Here is a 13,034-nt window from a genome sequence, read left to right as displayed (position 1 = left end):
AGCCTGGCCACTTGGGGCTGAAGAGAAGCCCAGAGGCAGTTCTCCAGGCATGCATATACTCCTCCAGGGAGCCAGGGCCCCAACCCAAAGCAGGACACACCCTGCAGCCCAAGGTCTGAGGAGGGTCAGGAGCCACTGACCTCGAGGTGGGCGCCAGGCCGGTGGGCGCCAGGCCGGTGGGCCCCGTGCCTGCCACATGGAGTCCCAGCCTCTGCAGCTCCTGCACCTCCCTGCACAGGCTAGCTTCCAGCTGCACCGCCTCCCCGGGATGGTCCTGGAAAGATGCCCAAGCTCTGCCGTGGCAGCCATGAGACTGGCCATTGCCACCCTCACCTGAGGCTTCTGTCCTTTCCTCAGCTGTGAGATGGGGGCCGTGCAGCCCATTCCCTGGGGCTCTGAGGATGCAGCGAGGGAAGATGAGAGAAGCTGAGCACAGCACCCAGGCCCCCGATACACTCCCCACCATCTACCCAATCACTGCCCAAGAGACCCTGACACGCTCACCCCAGCACCGCCCAGGGCACCCTCACACGCTCACCCCAGCGCCGCCCAGCGCACCCTCACACGCTCACAGCAATGCCGCCCAGGGCACCCACTCCTCTGCACCCTTCAGGCCTCACTGTTCACCTCCTCCAGAAAGCCCTGGGCCCTCGGGTCAGAAAAGGGTGCCCCCTCCCCCGCACACTCCTGTCTCACACTCACTGGCCCTCGCCCAGACCGTAGGGCAGCCAGTGCCTGAACAACGGGGAGGTCCACTGGCTCTGCTGCCACCAGCAACGAGAATTCAGACACCCGTGAACACACCCAGGGTCCAGGGTGGCCGGGGTAGGCGGGCCACGTGCTGGGGGCACAGGGCCCTGCAGTGACCGGAGCCCGGGGCACGATGAGGACAGAGCAACCCATGCTGCAGCTCCGATGCATAAGGACGACTCTGGACAAAGGACACTTTTACACAGTTTATGTTCTTCCAACCGCATCAGCAGCAGCATCCCACCCCTCCCTTCTCCAGGAAGACTTCGCGCTCAGCTCAAGTTCAGCCCTGGCCGGACTCCAGCGACTTGGGAAAGGAGGGAGCTGACCCCAGTGACATTAACATCCCAAATCCCAAGCCCGACTGAACCTTGTCCATCAAAGGAAAGGGTGGGGCCAGCCTCCCCGGGACCCGGGAACTGGGGGAGCAGAGCCGAGCTCAGAGCCGGGCTCAGGCCGCTGTGCCTGCGAATCCCACAGAGCGATGAGCCGGTCAGCCTCCCTCCAGCCGGACAGCAGAGCTCCGTGCGTGGTGGAGTAAAACGTCCGGTGTGTGGCTTCCCCTGCAAACAGGACCTGGAGCTGCAAAGAAGGGTGGGCTTAGGGTGGGTGCCAGGGGTCGGCCACAAGCCTCACACGCTCCTCCCCAAACACAGAGCGAAAAACCAAAAAGACAGACATCAGCAGGAAAAAGATAAGAAAATTCAAGGGCCAACTCAGAAGCCCACCATCCAACCAGAAATCCAGAAAAAGAAAAAGGAAAAAAAAAAAAACCACGGTGAGGTAATTCAAGAGCATCCCAGACGAGTGAATATGTGCCAGAAGGCAGCGCCGCTGGGCTCGGAGTGAGCGTGAGTGTGGGGCTTCCTGCTCATTCAAGCTTCCTCAGAGATTTGAAAACCAGGTGACACAGGGAAGAAAGGCATCGGAACGGCCTCAGGCTTCCAGCAGCAATGCTGGAGAACGTCTTCAAAACCCTAAGGGACATGGCTCTCCAAGCAGCATTTACACCCAACGTGGGGCTTTACACGGCTGTGAATCCTCGGACACTCCTCCCACAGAAAGTGCGGTCTGTGTCCGGCCCCTTGAATCTGGGCGGGTTCCTGACCACTTTGTCCAGCAGGTGTGGCAGGAGTGGTGCTTCCTGACTTCCCAGCTCCGTCACTGGAGCGATGCAGCTGCCCCTCCCCAGAAGGCCTGCGCTGGAGCCCCAGGCGGCCACAGGGCAGCGTGACGGCCACCACTCTGTGAGGAAGCCACATGGAGAGGCCTGGGCAGGTGCTCCAGCCAGCGTCCCAGCCATGCTCAGGACAGACATGAGAGAGGCAGCCTCAGATGACCCCTGCCCCAGCCCTGAGTCACCCCAAGCCCGTCATCTTCCCAGCTGAGACCCCAGATGTCGTGGGGCAGAAACAACCGTCCCACGGTGCCCACCTACAGAATCCATCGGCCCAGAGAAGTGGTTGTTTCCACTGCTGGAAAAGAAACAAAGGCACCCTTGCCAGCTCAGGTGTGGAGAGTGCCCACGGCAAACAGGATGTGTCAACAGTGAGTAGCAGTCTTAGCAAAATTACTGCGGCACACCTTGGAGGGTGGGGAGAGGTCTGAGGGCTGGGTGGGCAGATGAGTGCAAGAAAGCTAAAACTTTATGTGCCGTGGTGAGAATTCAATCAGTAATTCTTAAAACTGAAAAATCAAAGAGCACTTAGAGGGACTTCCCTGGCGGTCCAGCGGTTAAGACTCCGCGCTTCCAGTGCAGAGGGCGCGGGTTCGATCCCTGGTCGGGGAACTAGGATCCCACGTGCCTCGAGGCGCGGCCAAAAAAGAAAAAGGCTTAGAAAACTGAACACAGAATGTTGGATGATGTGGAGCAACTATTGTGAATTTTTAAGTGTGATAACAGTGCTGTGTCCTTGATCTTTTAGAGACGCACGCTGAAATATCTGCAAATAAAATGACATCACCTGTGGGACATGCCTAGTAAAGGTATGGGGGAGGCCAGGGCAGTGAGACACCAGGAACGGACAGCTGTGAAGCTGGAGACAGGAACCCAACGGTTCTGCCAAGCTTTGTAACATTTCAAGTTTTACACAGTTAGATGTTTTGTAAAAAGTGGTAGCACCGTAATGGAAAAGAATCTGAGAAAAAACACGCGCGCGTGTGTGTGTGTCTGACTCACTCTGCTGTACACCTGAAACTAACACAACAACGTAAATCAACTATACTTCGATTTTATAAAATGGCTTTAAAACAGTGGCAGCACAAGCCTGCTACTTAGAGCAGAATCAGCCTGAAGAACAGTCTGGGAAGGGGCAACGGCATGCCCCCCAGCAGAGTGCTGTATTTTGTTTATTTCATTTCGTTAGCCAGCACCATAGAATCCTCTGACGCTTTAAGCCACATGTATATATAATTCTGATAAAAATAACACATTGTAAAATTACTGTTAGTTTCAAAAAGAAAATGGACTCTGAGTCTCGGGGCCCCAGCCCCCCACTTGATCGCACCCAGCATCCCTGGCCTTCGTGGGACCTATCCCGGGCCCTGGGCCTTCAGCGGGACCCCAGTGCCCTCGCCAGGCAGCTGCGTCCTACCTGGGCACCCCTGCCGTCCGCAGGGAGAGGCTGGGCTAGCAGGTCCAGGTCGTCCCCGGAGCTGCCCACAGCCACATAGCTGTAGGAGCCCCGGGTGTATGGGGCACTGTGCCAGCGGGACCTCAGCACACTCCTGGGCGCGGGGAGCCGGGGATTCCCTAGACCAAGAGACACTCGCATTAACAAGGAGCCTCTGGGACTTCCCTGGTGGCGCAGTGGTTAAGAATCCGCCTGCCAATGCAGGGGACATGGGTTCGAGCCCTGGTCCGGGAAGATCCCACATGCCGCGAGCAACTAAGCCCGTGCGCCACAACTACTGAGCCTGCGCTCTAGAAGAGCCCGTGCTCCTCATCAAGAGAAGCCACCGCAATGAGAAGCCACGCACCGCAATGAAGAGTGGCCCCCGCTCGCCGCAACTAGAGAAAGCCCACGCAGCATCGAAGACCCAAACGCAGCCGAAAGTAAATTAATTAATTAATTAAAAAAACAACAACAACAGCAACACCAAGGAGCCTCTCACCTTAAGGACTCTTAGCAGCTAAAAGCGAGAGATACTGCCCGGGAGAAAACCAAGGCCCAGAGGGTGTTAGTAAGGGGCTCCCCGCATGAGGCCCTAGAAGCAGAGCCCCCGACAGGCACCGCCGCCTTTCCCAAGCCTCAGCGTCTTGCCTGTGAAGCTCTGATTAGGGACAACTGTGTTCATCTTGGTGGCAAATTTTAGAAAAGAGAAGTGGGAAGTGTCCCTCAGAGACAAGAACTCTTAGTGACGCACTAATGGGAAGGACAGTCCCCAGACACTCAGGGCTGAACCCAGTTCCTGTCTGGTGAGAGGTCTGGTTCCTGTCAGAGACCAGCCACCAGGGCAGGAGGCGGCATGGCCCCTGCAGTCGGTACCTGTCACCTTGCGGAGCACCTGTGTCAGAGACAGGAGCACGTCCTCGTCCAATAGCGTCTCCATGAACTCAGACTCGAGCCCTGCGATGAAGCCGCAGAGCACCTGGCTGGCCCTGCTGGAGAGAAGCAGCGCTGGGACCAGACCCGCAACACCCAGACGGCCTTCACCAGGGCCAGTGGCTCCACCAGTGTGGCCGTGAACTCCCAGGGCCCCTCGACATGGGGTCTGCAAGGTCAGAACTCTCGGGGCACTAAGACGATTCCTTCTGTCTCCACAACTGAGCGCCGGTGGGGACGGCCACCCCCAGCACCTTCGGGGACTCAACAGAACCTATGAACAGAGCCGGTGGCTTCCCTGCCACCCACACGCACTGGGAAACGCCCCACCACTGCAGTGTCCCGTGAGGCAGCGAGTCACCAACTGTATCAAGTCCTGACCCTCGGGTGCGTGTCTTCCTAATACCCCGCGTGACGGGCCGGAGGGGACGGGGCACACCATGCGGACCCTGGCTCGGCTGCCAGGGGCATTCGGGCCTGGGTATCTGGCAGACACTTTCTTGTAAATGAGCAAAGTGTGTCTCTTACAAGGAAAACAACTGCAAGTATTTATTACACGTTCCAGGTCCCAAGAGATGCTGACAAGCAGCACACAGTGGGTCTCCATCTGTCCCTGCACGGGGTGGGCCCAGGGTGTCTGTCTCACCACTCAAGGTGCCCTTGGGATCCCTACCCATTCCAACTCTCCAGAAACACCTCACAGAGAATCTACATAGCGCTGGACCCCACGCAGAGCTCACACCAGGTTTCCTTGGAGAAACCTGGGAAGAGCACGTACCCGAAGGAAGGCAGGACCCAAAAGCCAACAAGCTTCTTGAACCAGGCATCCTGCAACTTGGGGGCGGCGTCCTCCAGGGGCGACGTGTCCCTCCACACCACCTGGATGTGCTGGCAGTCTGGCTGCCAGAAAGGCTCCTCAAACTCCAGGAAGATTTTATTGTTGGTCCCAAAGCCTATTTTCCTGATCGCTTCCGCCTTCTCGGTGGGCAGCGGTGGCTCAAAGAAGGTGTCCAGACGTTCTTTAAGAAAACCTGGAATTCATAAGTAGACTCGGTTTACACCACGTCAATCGCTTAAACCAGAACTGATAGCCACAGGAAGGCACCCTGACCCCGTCACAGGAGTCAGAGAAAGAGGTGTCTGGGACCCACGCAGGCTGGCCATCGGGAATCCTGGCCAGCACCTCAGCGGAGGGACACAACAGGCCCCCTGAACACCTGGCCAGGCAGGAACAGGTCGCATGGCCCCCGGACTCCTCTGTGGGGACAGTTCTCCCCCCTGAGCCTTCTGCCTCTCAGTCTGCCCAGGGTTAGCTTGGAGGGGCAGCGAGACATACCGGCTTTACCCAGAAGCCACCTGAAAATTAAGCAGGTTCAGCCCAAAGTCAAACCGCGAGGAGATGAAACATTCGCAGCACAAGCCAACCTCGCAGGTCTGCAAGAAAAGGACGAACAACCCCACAGGAAACAAGGCACCAGCCGTGAGCATCCACAGAGGGGACCGTCCCTCCACGGCCGCCCTCTCAGTGCAGAGCTTCAACTCAGTAGTTCCTGCTACTGGAATTGATCCTACACATATGCGCCCACAAGTGTTTTTAAACACACACGTGTACAACACTGTGTGCAACAGAACAAGTGAAAACCATCTAAATTTGCATCAGTATCAAGTAACGACACCTACATACAAGAAAACACAGTGTGGCTGTAAAGAACAAACGGGACAGGTGCCTGGCCCCCGTGAACAGTGACCACACAGCCGTAGCGATGCACCTACTGACTGCAGCAGTTTCAGTGACCACGCACCACAATTGGGCATGAACAGGGCCGTCCACGTAAGAGAAAACACACCACAATAGCCCTGTCTGTGCTGATTCGGAAACGAAGGAGCAGCAGAACACTGTGCTAACACGCGTGGTGTGATTCCACCGTGGGAAAAAGGAGCCGGGCACTGAGCAGGCTTATCCACACCCGACTCTCTGCGAGGGGACAGGCGGGACCTGTGGGAGGTGGGCAGAGACTCTTGCCCTTCATCTTCCATCCACTCTGGCACCTGCTAGCTTTGTGAACTTGGGCAATTAAGTGACTTATCTCTGTTCGCATTTGTCAAATGGGGATGGGGCAGATGTGTCCCCGGCTGCCTCAGGAGTAAATGAGATGAGCAGGCACAGACTTGCTTTCAACCACCTCCACCTTTTACCCAACTGCCCGCTCCTACTACAAGACTTGCGTGTGAAGCATCAGATCTGGAAGCAAATAGGATTATACACACGACTCCTTCCTCGATTACCACCGGGACCTAAACTCGAGACCTGGCTTTCACGCCCTCTCCACCGCTAAGGAAGCAGTTTGGTGAACCTCCCAACCTTTCCATAAATTACCTCCAAAAGGAGTAAGACACTTGCTGCCCTGCATTTTCTCTTCCTGTGAAACTTTATTCCAAAGCACTCGACTGCGACAAAGCACAACCAAGTAACTCTGTCCTAAACTCAGAAAGAAAACGCAGGCTTAGCAGCCAACAAACGCCCCAGAGCCAATGAGGCTGAAGAAAGCCAGAGGCCAGGGGCCCCTGGGGTGGGAGCTGGAGAGCCTTTACCTAACGGCACGGTGACGACCACGTGATGCGCTGGGAAGCAGCCTCCATCCTCACATTCCACCAGCACCGGAAACGTCTCCCCAGGAGCAGAAGCTTCCTCGAAGCACCCATCCCAGTGAATGGTCTTCACTGGCTTGTTAAAAACCATCACGTCCTTGGGCAGGGAGGCCATGATGCGGTCTGTGAGTCCTTGGTAGCCTCTGGGAGAGACAGAGGTGTCCCGTGGTTCGACCAGGCCCTGGAGGTGAGTCTCTGAAACAAGCCCTCCAAGCTCACACCAGATCAAGGAGCTGCAAGGGGCTGTGGTCTTGGCCTGGGGGCCTGGCTCAGCCAGGGAGGAGAGCAGGGAGGGAGGGGGTCTCATGGGAGGGTTAAATGAGCAAAGGGATGCGAAGGTAACCTGTGGAGAGCAGGTCCCTCCTCACCAAGCCCAGGGCTCTTGTTCTGGGCATCTGCCTGGTCACAGTGCCCTCCCTGTGCAGGGCAGTCCTGGAGAGTCTTGTGAGTGCCCCATGGGGGAACAGCCACATCGACACAGAGGAGGGCCTGTCTGCCCATCTCTGAGGTCGAAGCCCCGGCACAGTGCTTACAAGCAGGCGGCCTCCTAAATGTGGGAGGAGTTTTTGCGGTACGCGGGCCTCTCACTGTCGCGGCCTCTCCCGCTGCGGAGCACAGGCTCCGGACGCGCAGGCCCAGCGGCCATGGCTCACGGGCCCAGCCGCTCCGCGGCATGTGGGATCTTCCCGGACCGGGGCACGAACCCGTGTCCCCTGCATCGGCAGGTGGACTCTCAACCACTGTGCCACCAGGGAAGCCCTTAATCACTTGTTTTTGAGAACAATTCTTTTCTTTTTCATAAGTGAGCAAAACTAGGGAAGTAAATGACCAATCTCCCTAAAACAGGGAAGACAAACAGCCCCATGTCTCTCCCACCCATCCCCTGCCTGTCAAAGCTTGGCCTGAGGTACGGGTAGGGACCCCTGGGGTGCATGGGGGGTACTTGGGGTGCATGGGGGGACCCCTGGGAGGCACGGAGGGGTCTGGGTACACGGAGGAATGTCTGGGTGGGTGGGGCACGCACATACCCAGGAAAGGTGCAGTCCAACCCTGGCAGCACAGTGTACTCCCCGAAAGGTGCGAGGGCCACCAGGTCCATGCTGTGGGTACCGCTCACACAGCACTCCACGTTGAACAAGTTGTTCAGGATGGCCAGCTTGAGCCTCTTGGTCTCCTCCTCCTCTGTCCAGCCGGCCATGTGCTGGCGGATCTCCTTCTTGAGGTACTCCCCGACACTGGGGGCGGGGGTCTCAGCCGCATGCAGGAACTCCCTGGTCTGGTCTATGAGACTGTAGAACAGTCTGGCCATCTCCGCCACCAGCTCAAGGCTCACACTTCCCCCGGAGCTGGCATAGGACACAGAGGGCAGGCCCACGTGACCTCCGGTCTCGATCAGCTGGTTCTCCTCCGACAATGCCTTCTCCCCCAGAAGCCCGTACTTGGCAGCCAGCTGGAAGACGGGGTTGCCCTGCGAGGGCCCATGGATCCAGTGAGCGCCCACCTCCACCACAGCACCTGGGAGGGAGCAGGAGAGGCGACTGTGAGGCTCCCTCACTTGAGCCCTTCTTCTGTACACGGAGCCCTGCCCTTCCCAAATATGCTCTGAAAATCAGCCGGAGGCCCGCACGGTCCCTGAGGACCACAGACTCTCCCGGCAGGGCCATCAGACCTAGTTTAAGAGGAACACCCGGGAGGGGCGACCTGGAGGCTGGAGGGGGAGCTACCTGCAGGGCCAGAACCGGGGGCAACTGTGCATTGCCACGGGTTCCCCATGCACGGCAGGGGCCGGCCCTGCTCATGCGGGCAGCTGAGTTTCGGGGACCAGTGAACTTCGGTTTATTAACTGAAGCAGTGCGAGGATTCACTCAAGGGGCCAGATAAGGGTTCCGGGTCGCTTAACCCCGGACGGAGGCCGAGCCAGGAGTCGGCAGAGCTCTGGCGGCACGGATTGGGCTCTGGGAAGGGGGTCCGGGAAGGAGTTCCGGGAAGGAGTTCCGGGAGGGCTGTTACCGAAGCTGCGCTCCGAGCGGATGCGGCCACCGGCGCGGGCCGTGGCCTCCAGAACCCGCAGGTGCGGAAAGGCCGGGTGGCAGCAGAGCCTCTGCGCCGCGCCCAGCCCCGCGATGCCACCGCCCACCACCAGCACCCGCGGGCCGCGGCCAGGGGCCTCCGCCTGACGGTCACTCGACTGCATCGCGCCGTCCCGGGCAGTTCCCGCGCGTCCCCGCCGCTCGGAGGCTCGGAGAGCCGGGGAGAGACGCGAAGTTGGCCCGGGACGCGGGGCGGGGCCGGAGTTTGAAGGGGCCTCGGGGCGCGGGGCGGGGCAGAAGGCGGGGCCAGAGGTGGACAGGGGCTCAGGGCGCGGGGCGGGGACACGGGGCGGGGCCGGGCACTTGGGGCGGGGCCGGAAGTGGATGGGGGCGCGGGGTGGGGCCAGAAGAGGAAGGGGCCCCGGCGCGGGGCGGAAGGCGGGACTGGAGGTGGAGCAAGGGGCGTGGGGCAAGGCTGTCCCCCGCGTCGGCCCCCCCTTGGCTCCGCGCGCCCCTCTGGTTTGGGCCTGGGGCAGCCCCTATGGGTCTGGCCCACGCCCTAGGATGGTAGCGGAAGGCCGCCGGGGAGGGCGAGGGCGAGTGCAGAAGGGTCCGTGAGTATTCCCCGGTACCGGCCGGTGTGGGCAAGCGTCCCCACCGAGGGAGAATCGGGGCGGCCGGCTGGCCAGTCGGGTTGTGTCCCCTTCCTAAGAAGACGTGGGGACGGCGACCAGAAGGCGGAGGAGGAGCCTCCTAGCTTCAGACGCGGAGGCGAGCGCCGTCACCTCCCGACCCGGTGGAGCGCGTGGACGGTGGGTGCTGAGATGTCAGGGCGGGACGGGGAGAAAGCCTCCAGGCGACGACACTTTTGTGTGTTGTGTGTGTATATACACAGTCACAAGTCTACCAACACAGGATGCAGCACACATAAAGTACAAAGTTCAAGATAAACGGTAAATGGAGAAACAAGTCTTACGTCCCCCCTCCCCCTCCGGCCCCAGGAGAGGAAGACATATTCAAGCCTGCGGCATTTCTGGAGAATTCCTCTAGTTCCCGCAGGTCTCCCCTACTGCCTTGCAGGGATTAGAAAGCTCCTGCCTTCTGCTAAAAGGGTCCTCAGGCTTCCCTGTAAACCCAGTTAGGGCACATCGTTCCTTCTCAGCCACACTTGGGTACCGCTGCTCCAAACCACGGCGCACCCGTGCCTCCGTGGACTTTCCGTGGCCACCTGTTCCCTGTGGGGTGAGGGTAGTCAGGGAGAGGAGCTAGCTCCCAGGCTGGGTAGGTAGTCTTTCTGTTTGGGGTGTTCCTCCTTCTCCAGGAGGAGCCCTTCTCGCTCCCTGTGTTGCCCTCCTCAGCCATATATTCTTGTTCTTGGATTCACTTTCCTGTTCTGGTGAAGCTGAAAAGAGGTGTCTGGGAGATCATTTTTTTAAAGATATTGCAAAGCTGAAAATGTCTTCATTTTGCCCTCATACTTGATTTGTAGTTTGCCTGGACATAGAATTCTAGGTCAGAATCTCCTTCCTTCAAACTCTGAAGGCATTGCTCCCTTTCTCTTCCCTCCTAGGAGTGTTGTGAAGAAATCCACAGCTATTCTAATTTCTAATCCTTTACAAGCAGTGGGGACATTGTCCTCCCTGGAAGTTTTTAAGATCTTCTCCTGAAGTTTCACAACGTGGTGCTTCCATGTCCCTCGGTTGTTACTGTGTTGGGCACTCAAAGGGCCCTCAGTCTGGAAACTCCCATCCTTCAATCCTGGCAAATGATGTCATTGATTATTTCACTAATCAGTTGTTTCTACTGATGACTCATCCCTAAGCAAGCTCTTGAGGGTTTACTCTTACCTCTTCCTAAAGTCCTTAATTCAGGCTGTCAGACTTTGAGCCTGGCCCTTGAATGCTCACGTATGTTCTCTCCTGTTTCCCACCTTTACATTTCTGCTCTCCTTTTGTTAGGTAGTTAGTCAGACATTAGCAGCAAGGAGGTGACAGTGGCGAGAAAGACAAGAAGAAGCAATCGAGTCACACCCAACCATCTGGGGACTCTCCCCTGACCCCACCCAGAACAGTTGAAACTATGGTCATATTGTGGGCAGCTTATCCTGTTAAAGAGGGGCACAGTAACACAAGGGAACTTCCCTGGGCTGCGCATGCCCAGACCAGACAGGTGTATAACCTATAGTAAACCCAAACTCATTATACCATCATTATAATAAAATCCATGTATGGTTTTGCCCCCCGCCCCCGTGGGCGTTTCTTAGCGATTGAAGGATGAGAGAATGCGCAGCAGTAAACTTGTTACAGAGCTTGGGACTGTCGATCAAATAATGATCCCCTGTCACTCGCCCCCGCCTCCCTGCAAAATGCTCCTTAAAAGCACCCTTAAGCCTGGGGGCTTCCCTGGTGGCGCAGTGGTTGAGAGTCCGCCTGCCGATGCTGGGGACACGGGTTCGTGGGTTCGTGCCCCGGTCCGGGAAGATTCCACATGTCGCTGAGCGGCTGGGCCCGTGAGCCATGGCCGCTGAGCCTGCGCGTCTGGAGTCTGTGCTCTGCAACGGGAGATGCCGCGACAGTGAGAGGCCCGCTACAGCATAAATAAATAAATAATAAATAAATAAATATCACCCTTAAGCCTGTACGGGAAGGCTGCTTTCAATTCACAGAAACAGCCCACTCTCTCTCTCTCTCTCTCTCTCTCTCTCTCTCTCTCTCTCTCTCTCAGAGTGTACCTTTGCTTTGATAAACTTTGCTTTGGTCTTGCTTCACTTCGCTGAAACAGCCCGCTTTCTCTCTCCCTCTCTCTCTCCCCCTCTCTGGGAGTGTACCTATGCTTAAATAGACTTAGCTTTATGCTTAAGCTTAAAGCGGTAGTTTGCTATTCTTTGCTTACTATCGCGGAACCAAGATTGCTGGTCCGGGTCTTCCGTTGACCTCCTTGGTTAGATCTATTTTGTTATAACGCACGTCAACCCGGTGACACTTTCTGTGTGATTTCTTCCATTGAGGCTTTCGTTTCTGCTGTCATAGTGTTCATTTCCAGGAGCCCTTTCTTCTCGTACAAGTGCTTCTTTTTAGAAAGGGGAGGGTGTCTTCTTGCTTCATCTTCCAGGGAGATTGTCCTCGCTGGTCTGGAGGCGTGAAGTGCTATGCTTCTGCTCTGTTGCTGTGCTCTGGGTTCTTCTTCCTGTTTCTTTTGGCTCTGTCTTCCAGGAAGAAGCTCTCTGAGATGTCAGGTTATGTTTGTCTGTCTGCTGGTGATGAGGAATGGTAGACCAGATGGCTGTTTGTGAGTGGGGCTCATCAAATTTGAGCTTGATTCTGGGTAGGCTGTTATTTGGGGAACCTCCATCCATATCCCTAGGTCTTTCATCTTGGGTTGGTCATGCTCCCTGGGAAGAGTCTTCCAGTCTCCTGCGTGGAGCATATAGACCTGGCTGCCAATACTTTGGGAGCCAAAGAGTGGACAGGAGTGGGGAGGGTCAGCTTACTGGATGCAGTAGACCCACCTCCAACTGTGCCTGCTGTCCCCTTCCTGGAATCCCTGTTTGCAGAGAATAGCCTCCCAGGATGCTGCCAGTCACCCAGTGCCACTTCCTGGAATGTGAAAAGGGGTTTAGGAATCTAACTGCTTCTTAAGCAATAAGACAGTACCTATGCAAATAATCAAGCTGTGAAGACTCACCCCTGAGTAACGGACAGAATCCCAGCCCTCATGGAGCTCAGTGAGTGGAGACAGAAAATAGTCGCATAAATATGTGGTCGTTTCTCCAATGAAATGTGCATGCAAGGGATGCCTGCCCTTTCAAAGAAAGGCTTGGGGAGAGCTGTTGCCGTGGACCCGAAGCAGTCCCTGAAAACTCTCCCATTTTGTGCCCAGACTGCAGGCTGACCGGCTGCTGATCCTGAGCAGTTTCGGTGGCTGGTCTTACAGGCCGCCAAGCAGGTCAAGGTGCCCGCGGCATGACTGCTAGCAATGGCCCGCTACCCGGGGGCCGGCAGCAGCGGAGGGTGGCTTGCGTGCTGCTTGCTGGGCCCGTGGCCCTGGGCTCTTCACTCTC

General features: G+C 57.2%; 1 protein-coding gene across 6 annotated transcripts in view; it reads right to left on the bottom strand.

Moving 5' to 3' along the window:
- Nucleotides 1–13,034, bottom strand: part of LOC309834428 (mitochondrial ribosome-associated GTPase 1) — a 31,984-nt gene that overhangs the window by 15,037 nt on the left and 3,913 nt on the right. For 3 of the 6 annotated variants that reach the window (XM_082673215.1, XM_082673216.1, XM_082673217.1), the window contains exons 1-3: nt 8,955–9,193; nt 7,973–8,459; nt 6,888–7,087 (exon numbers count right to left, since the gene is read on the bottom strand). In XM_082673215.1, the coding sequence (XP_082529341.1) occupies nt 6,888–7,087; nt 7,973–8,459; nt 8,955–9,138 (871 nt within the window). In that variant the 5' untranslated portion in view covers nt 9,139–9,193. Of the gene's footprint in view, nt 1–943; nt 1,333–3,344; nt 3,503–4,238; nt 4,355–5,073; nt 5,327–6,887; nt 7,088–7,972; nt 8,460–8,954; nt 9,194–13,034 lie in introns of those variants that run through there. The other 3 variants (XM_082673218.1, XM_082673219.1, XM_082673220.1) reach the window with 3 other exon arrangements.

Source organism: Grampus griseus (genome assembly GCF_964374135.1).
Source record: "Grampus griseus genome assembly, chromosome: 16".
NCBI lineage: Eukaryota > Metazoa > Chordata > Mammalia > Artiodactyla > Delphinidae > Grampus > Grampus griseus.
The sequence above is the reverse complement of the archived record's forward strand: the minus strand, read 5'-3'. Positions and strand labels throughout refer to the sequence as shown.